At 39.9% G+C, this 17,649-nt stretch overlaps 1 protein-coding gene across 1 annotated transcript in view; it reads left to right on the top strand.

Moving 5' to 3' along the window:
- Nucleotides 1–13,070, top strand: part of PARP15 (poly(ADP-ribose) polymerase family member 15) — a gene marked incomplete at its 5' end in the record, with an annotated part of 45,117 nt that extends 32,047 nt beyond the window's left edge. The window contains 9 exon segments of the mRNA XM_080807061.1: nt 729–896; nt 3,441–3,647; nt 3,734–3,750; nt 3,754–3,772; nt 3,775–3,819; nt 3,822–3,896; nt 8,177–8,310; nt 12,138–12,312; nt 12,622–13,070. Coding sequence (XP_080663187.1) covers nt 729–896; nt 3,441–3,647; nt 3,734–3,750; nt 3,754–3,772; nt 3,775–3,819; nt 3,822–3,896; nt 8,177–8,310; nt 12,138–12,312; nt 12,622–12,911 — 1,130 coding nt within the window. The 3' untranslated portion in view covers nt 12,912–13,070.
- Between the last annotated feature and the right edge of the window lie 4,579 nt (nt 13,071–17,649).

Genomic DNA, 17,649 nt, shown 5'->3' with positions numbered 1-17,649 from the left:
CTTATCTGTGAGCTGGTTCTGGGTTCTACTAACCAGGCGGGAGTATGGTAATGGCTTCCTCGCAGGTGGGTGTGAGCATCCGGACAGTGAACGTGAAAAGTTGTCTAAAGTGCTGTATAAGTCATCTTGCTCTTTCCCCAACCTTGTTCTACTTGTGATAGCACATCGTCTACCTGACGTGAGTCAGGGTAGAACCTGGGTGGGTCTGAGGTGTTCTCTGACACCAATTCTCCAATTCTTGCACACCACCAAATGCATTGCTTTTCTCTCCTTGAAAAACAAATCTAGCCAAATGAGCATAGACATTGCTCTTCTGGACAACAGCTTGGGGGTTAAGAGGTCTGGACACTGACTGCTTGAGTTCAAATCCCAGGCAATCTTTGCTGTGGACCTTACCTTTCTGAGCTTCTGTTGAATCTGTGAAATGGACAAAATAGTACCTACCAATAGCCTTGTTTTGAGGATTGAGTAGACCAAAGGAGGTAGAGTGCTTTTGAATAGCACCCCACATATTCAACAATGTAGTTGTCGAGTTAAAGAATCCTGGCTGTACAGAAAATGAGCCTGGCACAGTCCCAGCGAGTGAAACCAGCTAGATGGAGGGAGGCTGGACTTGTTCAGAAATCATCACAGCTTTCTTCAACGGCAGCTGCTTTCATGGCTCGGTGATCCTCTTGCCGCTTCCTCTAAGTAACTGCTGTGTGTTTCCTTTTCTTCCCTTGTTACAGCTGCACAGCCTCACAGAGATTTTATAGTTACACAAGGTGGAAACTTGATGTGCAAGATAATAATCCATGTTCTTGGGGAAAATGATGTCAGGAAAACGGTCTCCACTGTTCTAGAAGAGTGTGAGCAGAGGAAGTACACTTCTGTTTCCCTTCCGGCCATTGGAACAGGTTTGTAGCCTCTCATCAATCCAAGATTCTGAATCATCCACATTCCCTTAGACTTCGCCTCACTGTTAGTGAATTCATTGCTGAGTCCAGGCAGCGATAGTGATGTAAATCAGAGAGTGGGCCAACTTGCAGACCCGGAGGGCCATCTCTGGGGCCTATGCCTCTTTAATACATCTTTACTCTTTATTGTATGTTCCCCAAGTATCTTTGCATGTTTGGCCCTTAACGCCATGGTGTTCTTACTGTTCATGTTTTTCCTTTGGGTGATTTGTTTGCTCTTACTGTATCTGTTAACCTTTTTGCACTGATTCTCGGATCAGCATTTCTCCTTCCCCCGGATCTCCTCTGGCAGATTTCTGTTACCAGAGACTTTATAGCAGAATCCAAACTCATCCTCATCATCCCTTGCAAACAGCCTTTCCTAAGTTGTCCCATTTTCTGATCTCCTCCTTCAGTGGTGCCACGATGCTCTGGCTATCCTGCCTGTTTGCTTCTTTGTGCCCCCAGACCCCACGGTCAGCACATTCTACTAAGTCTTCTCCCAGGGAAGAAGTCAGCCTTGCTTCTGGTTTCCAAACCTTTAATATGTCCACTATTGGGTTGACCGCAGCATCTCCCACTGGCTCTCACTCATGCATTTATTAGATTGAAAGGCTGTTTCCCAGGCCCACTGCTAGTTCCTAGGCATAAAATTGTGAGTAGCTTTCCTTAATCAACAAGCTCAGGTCCATCGCGCTCCCAGTTTCTAGGAACACTTTCCCCCTCATCTCTATCATAGCATACAGTAATTTGCTCTTAGTTGAAGGTGATGCTAATGACCAGTTCCCTGATTCATTCACGCTCAGTTGCGGCAAGCTTTTTAAAAGGGCCTGGGAGGGCCCCAATAATGCCATCACATGATGTATGATTTAATAAAGTTTCAAAAGTAAGATATTTTAACCGCTGTAGATTAGGATCACTGTTTCTTCTCACTTTGACTTCTCAGATTTTCCTGGCACTGAGCATTGGAAAGGCTGTGAGCATTTTTGGGATATAGCTAAGGAAAGTTGAGGTGGGAATACGGTTTTTCAAAATTTCAAAATTTATACTTTATTGTGATTTCTTTTTTGATTATAAATAGTCCCTTTTATACATAATTTTATGTTTTTATTTTGTGTTCTTTTTCTGAGATGTATAAATTTTAAACCCTACAAAACCTAGACCCACTCATGACTCTTAGTTTCCCCATTTTGAAGATAAGAGTTTGAAGTATTAATGTACAAGGTCACATAGCTAGTCAGCACTATAACAAGGTTCAAACCCAGGCAGCCTGGTCTGTACATTTCAACCATTACATTGTTTTTTTATGTTACACTTTTTTTTGTTACCATTATGCTCTTAATTACTATATTATTAGCTGCCACATTCTTATCTCTATGAGCTATTACTTCTATTATCACCCCAATTTTATAAAATTGAGTAAATTGAAGTTTGGAGGTGTTGTGGGCTGAGTTATGTTCTCCCTGCCAAATTCACATGTTGAAGCTGTGATTCCCAGTACCTCAGAATGTAACTATATTTGATGAGAGGGTCTTTCAAGAGATAATTAAGTTAAAATGAGGTCATTAGGGTGGTCCCTAATCCAATATGACCAGTGTCCTTGTTAGTTGGGAGATTAGAACATCCACAGATACAGAGAGAAGACCATATGAAGATATAAGGAAAAGACAGCCATCTACAAGTCTCAGAGAACTCAAAAGAAATCAGTCTTTCCAAAACCTCGATATCAGACTTCTAGCCTCCAGAATTGTGAGAAAATACATTTATGTTGCTTAAGCCACCAGTCACGGCAATTTGTCAAGGCATCCCTAGCCAACTGATATAAGAGGGATTGAATGACTTAGCCAAGATCCCACAGCTAATCAGTGGAGAGGCAGGACATGAACCCAGTTCTGCACCCAGATCACATGCTCTGTTCTCTACGCTGCCAATGCCCTACAGTTCAAGACCACCAGGAGCACACACTATGAGGAACTATGCAGCATCTCACCAAGAGGTCATTAAGGACTATTAATAGATCTGAGCTTGTGTTGGGTAACTTTGTGGTGGTCTCAAGTACATGGGGTTTTGCTCTGGATTGGATTCTTTGAGGAAGCAGGCATGGTTCTATGATTGGATATCTTACCTGGAAGAGGGGAAGAAAATGGCCAAAGTTGTGATTATTAATGAAGCAGCACTTGCTCCTACTAGTTAAGAGGGGGAATGTTTGGCCTTTTTTGTGGTTTAGTGTTCATGTTTTTGCCTGTGATCAGACATGATTATTCAGTGGTTGTGCTGGGCTAAATTGATCACAGCCACAGAGTGGTTACATCAGATGATATTCTATGAAATTGTTTGTGTTCAGCCAGAGGACACGAACACCCAGCTGGAGTGCCAGATCCATTTCTGGCTGTCGGGCTGCTTGCTTCTTTCTCAACACCAAAGACCACATTTGCCAGATCTCATCACTTGACTAACACCAGCTAAAGCTTCTTTTGGTCACTTAAAAAAATGTTTCTTTTTCAGGAAATGCTGGAAAAAACCCAACCACAGTTGCTGATGACATGATCAGTGCTGTTATAGACTTCGCACGGAAACATCCCATCCCATCATTACGAAGAGTTAAAGTTGTCATCTTTCTATTTGAATTGCTACATGTATTCTATGACAGCATGAAAAAGAGAGAGAAGTCCACGTCACCTGTCCTTCAGTCCACATGCTTCAAGACTGCATGTAAATGATCTTCTTCAGAAAATCATGTGGTTATCTCTCCTATCACTTCGCAAATGTGTAGCTATTAATGCTCGTTGTTTTATCAGTTTTAGGATTCTACAGATAGCCTCCTGTAATATGTGGGAAGATACAAGAACTATGGAATGCAGCCTCCTATCTGCTGATTATTCTGAGGGCAGAATCACTCCTGGGAAGCAGGAATAGCAAAGGAACAGGAAGAAAATAGAAATGAGAAAGCAGAAGAGGGGGGTGGGCTTTGAAAATCCTAAGCCAGTTACCTCATTATTTAATTATGGATTAGTATTGACCCTCAGTGCTTCTTGTAGCTGTGAACCAGAGGACCAATGCTCATTTATTGATTATCCACCACTAGACAAGTTGGCCTGACAATGGAAGCAGGTGGAAGAAGGGCGTGGTCAGGGTCATTTGGTTGTACTACTTCCTGAGCAGGCAGATTCCTAGTTTCTTCTCTGTAAGATGGGTGTTTATGCATAATGTTTAAGTATCTATTGACCTGCTCCTCTTTCCCCATTTTGAGGCTTCTGTACTGCTGTGAAAATAACTAGAAAAGCAGCTTCCTCTTGCAGTCACGGTTTTTGCCCATTTTGGGCACTCACTCATAGAGCACTGTGGGTTTTACTAGTGATGAAGTACACCTGTCATCAGCAGCTGTCTCTAAAGTGGAAATTATTGCCTGACCCTGCCAGTAGGAATTTCAGTTCTCTCTATACTTAACTTACTGATAATTATTCATTGCGCCTTCACATATAGCACATGTAAGAGCTACACACACACACACACACACACACACACACACACAGAGTAAATAAAAATGAAAATAGTAGTTGGATCTGTTAATGTTCTTGCAATAGCAAGTAATAGAAAATCCAATTTAAACTGGCTTATAGAAAATGGAATTAATTGACTCACATGACTATAAAGTCCAGGCATACCTGGCTTCAGGGGCAGTTTGATCCAGGTGCTCTATATCTATAGATATATCTATATATAGATTTCTTCATCTCTCTTCTTCATCATCTCTTCTTCATCTGAATTTCTTCATCTCTCACTCTCTTGTCAGTTGTGTTGTCTTTATTCTCAGGTTTCACATGGTTAAAGATGGCATCTAACAGTTTCAGGACCATATGCCTACATGGTCAGATCCAGTAGGAAAGGGTATATCCGGGGGTAATATATACTCATCACAGGAATGAGCTGTTCACATAAGGCAGAAATTCCTTCCGACTGAATCAGCTTAGGTCATCATTGCAGCTAGGGAACTGGAATTACACAAATCAGTCAACCCAGAGTCACATGCTCTATTCTTGAACTGAAGGGGATCACTCTGAAGAAACGAGGAAGAGTTCACCAAAGGAAATTCAAGATGCTTTTAACAGAAGAAGGGGGAGAGGCTGCTGGATGGTTAAAAATAACACATACGTACTAGAGTACCTAGGGATATATAAATTAACATTTCCCCCTTAGGTCCTTGCAGAAGAAAATTTGTATTTAAATACAAATTAACTGGTTCATCCACTCCCTGCTTACACCAAGAATTTAAAATGACTTCTGCAATTTAAAAAACAGGAAGGGGCACCTGGGTGGCTCAGTCAGTTAAATGTTCCAGTCTTGATTTTCCCTCAGGATGTGGTCTCAGGGTCATGAGATGGAGCCCCAGGTTGGGCTCTGCCCTGGGCATGGAGCTTGCTTAAGATTCTCTCTCCTTCTCTCCCTCTGCTCTCCCCGCTCATTTCTCTCTCTTAAAAAAAAAAAAAAGAATAAGAGATAAGCGAACAAAAGATAACTAAAACGAGCAGACCAGTGACCCAATGAAGGGCACTTGGGGCAAAACCAAACAAAAACAAAACTGCCTTACATAATCTTTGTTGTTAGATGAAAGGAATAATGCAGATAAAATGTCAGATAAAAACAAGTTTGTTGGCAGAGATATACTGGGATTTTAGTAAGAATTTATCATGTGGATTTTTTTTTTTTTTAATCATGTGGACTTCTTTAAAGAGAACTTGAAGAGGACAACTTGGAGTTTCATTTGAGCAAATGATACACAATTGCTTTTCCCAAAGTATGTTTAAGCTGTTCATTGATTCAGAGCACTGTTACTGAGCACAAATTGAATATCACACCCTAGAGACACAGATTTGGAAGTCATGTAAATAGGTGGGAGTTGAAGTCATTGAGTGTGGCTCCAACTATCCATGGAGACTATGAAGGTGGAGAGAATGAAGCTGAAGTCAGAGCCAGGATTCTTGGTGTGTCGTCCCAACCCTACCTGTGGAGAGGAAACTGAGGCAGGCTGCACAAGGAGAGGTGTAGGAGGGCATTTACCCCAAACATCAGGAATGGGAAAGTAGATTGAGCTTTATCTTTTAAAAGAGATTTATAGGAAAAGCACTCAGGAAAGTGCCTGGTACCTGGTAAATACTTGAAAAAAGGTAGCCATCATGTTACCGCCGATGAAGCACTGGGCTGAGAGTCACTAGAGCACGATCCTTTTCCTTCCTTGGATGGTGGCCTTCCACATAACATTGGATATGTGAGTAGTCAGCCTTCCTGGAGCTCAGCTTTCTCATCTCTAAATTGTCCAGCCAGGGACACCTTCTGTCCACAAGCAGAGTAAGTAGCACAGTTTGTGTGGTTTAAGGGTGTGATTTAAGTTGTTCATCTCAAGAAAATACCCTTGTCTTTAAACTTTCCTCCCTTTTTATTTTTATTTATTTATTTTTTTAAGATTCTTCATTTTAGTTTAGAGAGAGAAAATGAGAGAAAGAGAGAGAGAGTGCCAGAGCAGAAGGGTGGGGAAGGGCAGAGGGAGAGAGAGAAAATCTGAAGCAGACTGTGCACTGAGCACAGAGCCTGCCACTGGCCTCGATCCCATGACCCCCAAATCATGACCTGAGCTGAAATCAAGAGTTGGACGCCCAACTGACTGAGCCACCTAGGTGCCCCTTACTCCTTCTTTAAATACAAATACCTCTGGGATGTAGAAAATGTCAAGTTTAATTTTTTTTTTAAGAATAATAACTATGTTTATAAAGGATTCCCTAAAAGTGTTTTTACAACCTTTATTATATTTTAAACTTGAAACAATCCCATGAGGTGACAAATAGAGCAGATTTTATCAGTTCCATTTTACAAAAGAGAAAATGAAAATTCACTCAGAATTGGTACTACTTGTTCCATACCTTATGGCTGGCCACACGTTGAGGCTGAGCAGGTCTTCTGATTCCAAGTACTGGTATTTTCCGCTCTGCAACCTCATGACATGAAAGGAAGAGAGAGCCCAAAGAAAAACTTGACTTGCTTCTCAGGCTTGCCTCTGTATTTAGAGAAAAGAAAGTAGCAGGTTTGAGGAGACTCTAAGACCTAGGACTCCACATTATTAGGCCAAAGCTTTGGAGGGAGTGGACAGTGGGAGAAGGGAAAGAATTTAATTTGCACAAACTACACATCCTGCTGTGGGAAACTTCTCCAGAAAAACTCTCTTAAAGTAGAATTTGAAGAGATTAGGCTTTGATGCTTCCGTTTGTGAACAGAACTTCATTCCCTGGATGGACTTGCTAAACAGGAAGAGAGTACCTCATTGCTCTCTCAGCCCTGGATGAGTAAATTCTGGCTTTGTTTGGAAGGAGAAATCCTTTGGCCTTTACCTGTGGTGTTGTGCCATTTTCTGGCATTTCCTTCTCTAACACAGTCTGTCCATAGTTCTACTTGTCATGCCATCTCAGCAACTTGGTGTGTAGCCTCAATGTGTTAGAAGGTTCTGGAAGCCATTGGAAAGCAAAGGAAAATTTTGAGCATCATCACCTTATGTGAAAGTGTTCACTTAGTATTTCTGCTGTTTTCTTTATATGGTGCTTTCTCTACTTCGGAAATAAAAGGTAGGGTATAGAACAATGTCTTTAAATAACTTTAACAAGATAATCACATTTCAAAAGAAAAATAATAACCACAATAAATAAAACTGATAAACATGAAAACATTGATGAATTGGCTTTCATGTTTGCACATCAGGTTTTTTAAAAAACTTTTTTTTAAAGTGGGCTGCACACCCACTGTGAAGCCCAGTGTGGGGCTTGAACTCACGACCCTGAGATTGAGCCCTGAACTGATATCAAGAGTTGGATGCTCAACCAATTGAACCACCTAGGAACCCCTATACATCAGTATCTTATGGAATTAATTCCATAGAGCTTTCTGGGGAAATTATAATTTCAAGCTATAGTGAACGAAAGTATACCTAAATACTTGAGCTAGGTCATTAATTAATATATGTCATATTAACATCAGAACCATTCATTTCATCTGTGTTTACCAGCTGAGAATGGATAAAAGCAGCAACTGAAATGTGTAGCTTTCTTGTTTTTGGTTTTGTTTTGTTTTGTTTTGTTTTTTTTCTTATCCGAAAGACCAGGATTAGATGAATGTGAAATAAGAGCATAAGAAGTGCCCTGATTTTCAGAGATCCCTGGAAATGGATATTGTGTTTTCACCAAATGCTGACTTTTCAGGTAATCTTCCTGAACACTGGGCTGACATGAATCAGCAGCTATCCTGTGTGATTGAGCTACTCCCCGGACAGTCAGAATATGACACCGTAAAGGACAAGTTCTCTGAGACTTGTCCTTCCTACGAAATAGAGAAGGTAATATTTTATTTAAAAATTACTTCTTTTTAAAAAATTACTTCTTTTAACTATCAAAGAACTACTAACATGAAAGCCATCTTTTTAAAATAACACTCCTCCTTCCTTTGTACCTTACTGTATTTATTTTAATTAGACTAACTCAACCTCCATAGACTTCAAATCTAATGGTTCATTCATTAACAGTAATGAAGAATATTCCCCAAAGTGACATTTATATGTTTGGATACTTTCACTTACAATTTATAAACAAACCCATTCAAACTGATTAAATAAGGAGAAATGTGTTAGAAATGTCCAGAAGTGGGATGGTCTTTGGAATAGTTGGATCCAGTTTCTTTGGCTTTGCCATCCACAGGGTCAACTTCATGTCAAAGTCTTCATAATTGTAGGATGGCTGTACGTGGCAATCAGGGGGTCTCTGCTTCCTCCATTCACAATCCATGGAAGGGACACAACCACTGGATAAGAGTCCCAGGCTTTGTGTTGAGCGGACCACTCCAACCAGTCTATGTCAGGAGAGTGCTATTTGCTGATTGCCTTGGACCTGGGCTATCAAATGCCATCATTGTACGGATCCCATCATGAGATTACCGTGATTGGTAGACCCAATTAGGCTCTGCCTAATTCTCCACTTAAGTGGAGAACTGTAGTGAGTCCCACTCCACCCAGACCAGCAGTTGCTGTACAATGGGGATGAATTAGAATGGATGTTCAGGGATTCTCACAATGTTCACCATGCTGCATAAAAATTTTAGCCAGCAAAGTACAAGAGTTTATTAGAAGGTCATTATCATACCTTATTATCAGAGTAGGGTGTGACATCCTAGTCATTTAAAAATCTGGCTGCTACTTCCATAAAGCTGTGTACTCAACCACATTATAGCATTTAAGAAATTGTGCTTTCATAAGCTTTCATGTGCCTGACTCCCCCATTAGACAGTGGGGTTCTTAAAGTAGGAGTCGCATTCCCATTACCTATCCTGGTGCCTAGCATATTATAGGAAACAATACCTACAGAATGAACTTTCTTCCTGAGAAAGAAAGAGAATCCAAAGAGAGAGACTCCTGCAGAAAGGACAGAATTTAAAGGAGGAGATGCTTCATTGATATTAAAAGCTGTCGAGAGTATAAGAACCTTGTTCAATTGTGTTTACCCAATATCTGCAACTTTCTTGGCTCTTATTCTTCTATTATACCCATGTTGAAACACCTCACTTTTGGATTAATTTCATAATATACTTTCTCTCCTGCTGCCCCTAGATAAAATCATTATTAATTCCTGGTTGCCAACCTCTGCTGGACTCTCCAGGTGCCTGGAATCCTTTATTGCTTCTTCCAGTCAACTCCTTCATGCATTCCCCTTTGCAAAATTTCAACACTCCACTTGAGGTCCTCATTTGTCTCAAAACAACTTTCCCTCCTGCTTTTATTACTTGACTTCTCCTCAACACCTGCTATAGGTAACCGCTCCATTCTTCTCATTTATGTATTTATTTTTAATTATTTACTGAAATTGAGGCGTAATTGACATATATTAGTTTCAGGTATATAATGTATTTTAATATTTATATATTGCAAATTGATCACCATAGTAAATCTAGTTAACATCCTTCATCATACCTACTTACAAAAGATTTTTTTTTTCTTGTAATGAAGACTTTTCAGATCTACTCTCTTAGCAACTTTCAAATATGCAATTCAGTATTATTGACATAGTCACTATCCTGTGTATTATATCCCCCTGACCTATTTCTTTTATAATTGGAAATTTGTACCTTTTGGCCCACTTTCTCATATGTCTACCCTGCACTCCTGCCTCTGGCAACCATCAATCTGTTTTCTGTATCTATGAACTTGGGTTTATTTTTGTGGATTTTGTTTGCTTGTTTTTGATCCAACATATAAGTGAAACCATATGGTATTTGTCTTTCTCTGTCTGACTTATTTCACGTAGCATAATGCCCTCAAGGTCCATGGTAAGATTTTTTGCTTTTTCATATCCAGATAGTAGTGTGTGTGTGTGTGTGTGTGTGTGTGTGTGTGTGTGTATGTCATTTTCATTACCCATTCATCTATCAATGGACACTTGGGTTGCTTCCATATCTTGGCTATTATGAATAATGCTGCAGTGAACATGGGGGTGCACACAGTTCTACTTGAACTCTCTTCTTTTGTTTCTAGGACATCATGCTTTCAGATTTCTTCCTCTTTCCCTAGACTTAGATTACCCGGATCCTTTTCTTTTGCTTTCATACTCTGTGTGTTCTCCTAATCGATCCCTTATCACTCTGAGAGGCAGAGATTTTTTTACTTGTCTTTCTCCCCTACTAGACTGAAAGTTTCTTTCAGAGATCCAACACAGTGCTTCATTCATAGTAGATATTCAGTACATGATAACTGAGTGTATGTTAGATTCATTTTCTAGAAGGAAGGAGAACCAGTAGAGAATGATATATTGAAAAAAAGTTAAAGGAAGACAAAATTTCAAGGAGGGGATGATTCATGGTTTGAAATGCTATTGAGAGTCTAGAAGGAAATAGTCATTAGATTAGGCAGTTATGAGGTGATTTGTGACCATAATTAGAGCAATGGAGGAGAACTGTTGTTGGAAGAAGCCAATGGAATGGTTTTAGAGATCAGAAGGACTAAGGAAATAATTACTGAATGACTACAAATTTTTGAGTAGGAATTTGTTTTTATTTTCTTTTAATTTATTTAGATTATTATTATTATTTAAGTAAGCTCCACGCCCAGCATAGAGCCTAATACTGGGCTTGAACTCACAACTGTGAGATCAAGACCTGACCTGAGATCAAGAGTCAGTGGCTATCTGACTCTTGGTTTTGGCTCAGGTTATAGGTTTATGGTCATGAGATTGAGCCCCACCTCTGGCTCCATGCTCAGCATGGAGTCTGCTTGAGATACTATCTCCCTCTGCCTCTGCCCCTCCTGCTTGCACTCTCTGTCTCTGTCTCTCTCAAATAGATAAATAAATCTTAGAATTAAAAAAAAAAAGGGGGAGTCAGATGGTTAACTGACTGAAACACTCAGGTACCCCTTATTTATTTATTTATTTATTTATAAAGGTGAGAGAGAGAGAGAAATGGGGGAGGAGCTGAGAGAGAGAGGGAGAGAGAAAGAATTTAAACAGGCTCCAAGCCCAGTGTGGAGCCTGACATGGGATTCTATCATAACCCCGAGATCATGACCTATGCCAAAATCACGATTTAGACACTTAACCAACTAAGCCACTCAGGTGCCCCTTGAATAAGAATTTGAATGTGAATGAATCTCCAGGAATTCTGGATAATATGTATAAGTAAATGTTTTTATATAACTTGTAAGTTCTGTTATATAAAATAGATTATAATAAGCACTGTTACAAAGTATAAATACTCTTAACCTAGCCTTTTCCTAAGGGCAGAAAGCAGAGATGCCTGGGTGGTTCAGTCAGTTAAGTGTCTGCCTTCAGCTCAGGTCATACCTCCTGGGATTGAGTCCTGCATTGGGCTCCTTGCTCAACAAGGAGCCTGCTTCTCCCTCTGCCTGCCATTCCCCCTGCTTGTGCACTCTTTCTCTCTCTCTCTCTCTCTCATTCTCTGGCAAATAAATGAATAAAATATTTTTTAAAAAAAGCAGAAAGCTACCTACTCTGGTAGTAGGTAGGTAATTGGCTGTTGATTTGCATTTTCTTTTCTTTTTCCTTTTTCCCCTCCTCCAGTCCTCCTTCTTCTCCTCTAAATTGCTATTTTAAATCCACAACAAACACAATATACTGAGCTCTAAAGTCATTTTCAAAATATTTTGCTTTTTGTCATTTGTAGATTGAAAGGATACAGAATGTATGCATCTGGCAGAGCTACCAGATAAAGAAAAACCACATGGACATGAAGAATGGCCATACAGATAATGAGAGAATCCTGTTCCATGGGACAGATGCAGACTCAGTGCCATATGTCAATGAGCATGGCTTTAACCGCAGTTATGCTGGGAAGAATGGTAAGGAAGCAAGTAATCTGGCTGACTAGAATGAGATGAATGAGAACTCTAGTGTTGACTATGCACAGCCAAGCAGTGTAGAGCCATAGATGGCAGCCATCTTGTCATTATCAGAGTAGAGTTCCTTGTGTTTCACCAGAAGGGAGGCTGGCAACCTTCTAAGGCTAGAGGGACTGAATTGTAGGAATGATGAAAAGTGGCTTGGGTGGGCAAGAACAACATTAAAAAAATGTGTCAGGTTTGGGCATGGTTCTACATACTGTGATAATTTTCTGTTTTTAGGAAGACTTTTTGTCTTTCTCTTTATAGGAGCAGCCTATGGACAAGGAACCTATTTTGCTGTTAATGCAAAATATTCTGCTAATGATAAATACTCCACACCAGACAGCAATGGAAGAAAGCATGTTTATGTTGTACGAGTGCTTACAGGAGTCTACACATGCGGACATGCAAGATTAGTTACCCCTCCATCAAAGAATCCTCACAATCCCACGGATCTCTTTGACTCTGTTACAGATGATACACAACATCCAAATCTATTTGTGGTATTCTCTGATAATCAAGCTTACCCAGAATATCTCATAACTTTTAGGTGTTAAAAAATAGGTTGTTGTTTTTTTTAACCTCTAAGAGATTGTTTAGTTGTCTATTTATAAGAACAAATTTATAGAATTTTTGTCTTTGCCTTTGGCTTGTTTATGTAGATAAAAATGTCCCTGTTAGGTGCGAAAATGCTGAAAACAGCCTTTCAAAAACTCTCTATTGCAATTTGTAGCATACCTCTTTTCTGAGCATATTGATGGGTGGAAGCTAAGAAATGTGGGTGACATAATTATAGCTACAACTATTTACAGATACCAAATGTGTCAGAGAACAAAGAGCACATTACTTTTGTCTAGCAGAGAAGAAATAAGACAAATCTCTTTAAAGCCAAGATGTCATTGCTCTAACAGAGCATGTTAAGACATCACACTGTGCTGGGCTCAACTGTACTATTAAATGAATAGGCTGCTACTGTGTATCTGTAAGAGCTAAGAATTTTGCCCCCTGAAGAAATACTTAGTAGCTATAGTTCAGCTAGAATGACTGAATCAAATCTGTTATGGAGTAAATCAGGTAAAAATGTATTGTACCACTATCTGATGCTACATGACAACTTACTACAAAATTTAAGGGCTTTGTGGGTAAGGAATTCAGGTGTGGCTTAGCTGGGTCATTCTGACTTAGGGTTTCTCTTAAAGTTGAATAAAGATGTCAGCAGGGGATGCAGTGTTCTGCAGTGGCTTGGCTAGAGCTGGAAGATCTGCTTCCAAGGTAGATCACTCAGATAGCTACAGAATCTTTGCTGGTTGACAGAAGTCCTCAGTTTCTCTCCCCATGGTCCTCTCCAGGCTGCTTACATTGCTCATGATGTGGTATTCCACAGCCAGCAATTTGGGAGAGAGACAGGCTGAAGCCATGATGTCTTTTATGACCTAGCTTCTGAGTCATACTCCACCTTTTCCACAGCATCCTGTTGGTTCCACAGATCAGCTCTTTCAGTGTACACAGGAATTACACAAGGGCCTGGACACCAGTGGACAGATTGTTGGGGACCATCTTAGAAGCTGTATAGATGAGTGAAGGACTGATACATTGATGAAATGTTAGCAGTGAGAAGGACTCTAGAGGTCATCTAAGCCCACTGCCCCTCATCTTTCTCCTCCCCCGTCCGTACTCCCAGGGCAAAAAGCCCTCGAGTCTCTGCTTGACCACTTCTACATCTTAAGGATAACTTATTCCATCCCAAGACAACTGTAACTATTGGAAAACTCTTACTTACACTGAGTCGAAATCTCTTCATCTGTGTCTATTTCCTGCTGGTCACTGTCTCACCTTCTGGAGGGCACAGATCATTTATCATTCTTTTTACAGATGGTGGCCCTTCAGATTCATCTCTTCCCTCTATTATACTAGAGTTAGGTAAATTCTTGAAATACTTAGAAGCTTATCCTGAAGCATTACTTATCAAGAGTTGAAGACATTTAAGAAGTGTTTACATAATCATAAATAAGCAGATGCACATTAAAAGGAGTACAGGGAAGTTTAAAGAAAATAACTCCCTTCACCATACTGTATCACTCATAATTGCAACATTCAGAGGAAACCACTGCCAACATTCTTCTTCTTTTTTTTTAATATTTTATTTATTTGTTTGACAGATCACAAGTAGGCAGAGAAGCAGGCAGAGAGAGAGGAAGAAGCAGGGTCCCTGCTGAGCAGAGAGCCTGATGCGGGGCTCAACCCTGGGACCCTGGGATCATGACCTGAGCCAAAGGCAGAGGCTTTAACCCACTGAGCCACCCAGGTGTCCCCTACTGCCAACATTCTTATGTTCTCTTCTCCCTTCTCCTTTCTTCTACTTCCACCTTTAACAAAGTCAAAGTCACACTTTATTCAATTACTTAATTATACAATATCATATCTACCTTTTTCATTTAACATTATGTGTTACTCTCATTTTATTAATTTTCCTGTAAACATCATCTTAATGGTCAAGTTATTCCACTGTATATTTTCCTTTTATGTATATATATAATTATAAAGTTTTTTAAAATGTCATCATCTTTCCTCATAGTTTAATAACCCAATTTCCTTTTGTAACATATCTGTATTATTTCCCCCATGTCATTAAATATCTTATCTATCATTTTGATGGTTGCATAGCATTTTATTGTACATCTCTACGTAAATGTCATGTCAAAGTAGGGTGCCTTATAATGCTAGATAAATGTATGGTTGGATTATGAGAGCCAAAGAGCACAATCTACTTTCAATGAGACACCGCATCCTGAACTTCTTGAGAGAAAATACAGTCCTAGAGAGCAAAGCAAGTCTAAATAATTCTCTGTTTGTACATGGGCTTTGGCTCCCAGCTCCAGTGTAGAATCCTAGTGAGCCAGGTTAGAACATAGAAGGACCCTTTTTACTTAGGTTAGGTAGGCTTTTAGTTGCAATGTAAACTGCTGTCTTCTGTCTCCTCCAATGCTGTTACTCAAGAACCCCACAATTTATTTTGCTGTACTCCTACTTTACTATATGACATAGAAGTCTTGAGTATAATATAGCCATGTTATTAAAGTTGTGATGGTTTCTTGAGGAACAAAATTAAGTCAGTCAATATTTATTTTACTTATTGATTTGTTGATTTATTTAATTTATATATTTGACAGAGAGAGAGAGGACAAGCAGGGGGAGCGAGAGAGGAAGAAGCTGACTCCTCGCTGAGTAGGGAGCCCGATGTGGGGATTGATCCCTGGGATCATGATCTGAGCCGAAGGCAGACGCTTAACCGACTAAGCCAACCAGGTGCCCCCAGCCAACTGATAATTCTATAGTTATTATAAATTCCACCTTCCATTAGTCTGAAGCTAAATGCCTTTCCATCCTTTATGTCCATCTCCTTTCCTGTTTGCTTGGCATTCTCCATCCATATTATTAGAATGTTCTTGATTTCTTTCCTAATAACCCACCATTTCAGGTTAATGCAAATTAGAAGTCTTTAACTTCGCTAATTACTTTCAAAATGGGTTTCTTTTGTATGAATTTCCAGAGTTCTGGCTGATGGTACCTGACTGATCTGAGACCAGAGATCCTGAGGTACAACTCTGACTGGCAGTCAGATGGCTTACTGTCCCATATATCTTCTCTCTTCTTCTTTACTTCTTTACTTCTTTCTCTCTTTACTTCTCTTAGCATTTTTCTCTTTCTCATTCCTTTCTTTCACCTCCAGTCCTTCCCTTCACTTGTGGAGGAATGAGGACACATGCTCTGCTTGGATGAATCAGAGGAAACATCTTTTAATTTTTTTCTTTATCTATGGTAGAGAAATAAAATCCATGTAGTATGTATGCGGATGTCTTAATTGAACACAGGGTCTGTGAATTCATTTACAGGTAGTGGGTTAATTATCACAGTGCTGGTAAGATCATTTCAGCTATGATCAATTCGATTTCTGCTCAATAGTTTATGTGAACAAATGCAGTTTCTTATAGTAAACAGGCTTTATGAGCTTAATTGATTAAATTATTCCGTTTACAAGCTGTGTAGGAAAACTCTCGCTGTCTGTTTCTCCTTTACTCTCCTTTCCATACTCACAACACTTCTGACACTGAATGTCTGCAGTTTTCCCCAGCTCTAAGCAATCCTCTGCAGTACTAGTTGGGGGTCCCACAATTTCACTCAATTCTGACACTATCTACTTGAAAGTAACGTCAGAGCCCACGGGTTAAGGGCTCAGCCCCACCAGACTGTCTCACCTCCTCCTGTACTACAAATGCCAACAGCAAATCCCAGGTTGTCCTCTGTACTTCTGACTGACTATGAGTCAAGGCTATGAACCCTTGTTCCCACAACCCCCTCCTTGGGTTTGATTCATTTGCTACAATGGCTCACAGAACTCAGGGAAACACTTACATTCACTTGTTTATTCTGAAAGGCTATGATGAAAGGCACAGATGGAGAGTTACATTGCGCAAGGCACATAAGAAGGGTCACACACCTTCCATGTTTTCTCAGGGCATGTCACTCTCTCAGCACCTTCACCTGTTCTTCAACTTGGAAGCTCCCTGTAGCTCATACCTTTGGGATTTTTGTGGAGATTTCAACACGCAGGCAATGAATGATCATTAACTCAATTTCCAGACCCTCTGCCCTTGCTGGAGAATAGGGAATGGAGCTCCAAGCCTTCTAATCATGGCTTGGTCTTTTTCATGACTGGTTCCCATCCAGGAAACCAGCAAAAGTCATTTCATTAGAACCAAAGATACTGCCACACCCAAGAAATTCCAAGGCATTTAGGAAGTCTGTGTCAGGAAGTAGGGTCAAAGACCAAATTTGAGAATAAAAGATGTTTTTAGTGGCTCTCATCACCTTTTAGGAGCTCTGAGCCAGGAATTGGAGGGCAGAAACCAAGATATAAAAATAATAAAGATATAAAACATAATATTTTTTATTATCTCACACAAGCTTTAGACTTTTCTGCCACTCTTAGTAAACATACAAGGAAATCTTGTAATTAAACTCTCAGAGTGAATAACAATTTTAATTGAAGTACAGTTTTTAATTGAAGTACAGTTGACAGAGAATGTTACATTAGTTTCGGGTGTACATGTAGTGACTGGACAGCTCTATACGTTATGCTGAGCTCACCATGAGTGTAGTTACCACCTGTCACCATACAACAACACTATCACAATACCATTGACTATGTTCCCCATTCTGGAACTTCTAGTGACTTAATTTTAGAAGGCCTCTGCATCATCTCCCTCTCTGTCTGTATTACCTTTGTGGTCACCA

Source organism: Martes martes (genome assembly GCF_963455335.1).
Source record: "Martes martes genome assembly, chromosome: 1".
Taxonomy (NCBI): domain Eukaryota; kingdom Metazoa; phylum Chordata; class Mammalia; order Carnivora; family Mustelidae; genus Martes; species Martes martes.
Note: the sequence above shows the minus strand (reverse complement) of the source record. Positions and strands in the feature narration are given on the sequence as shown.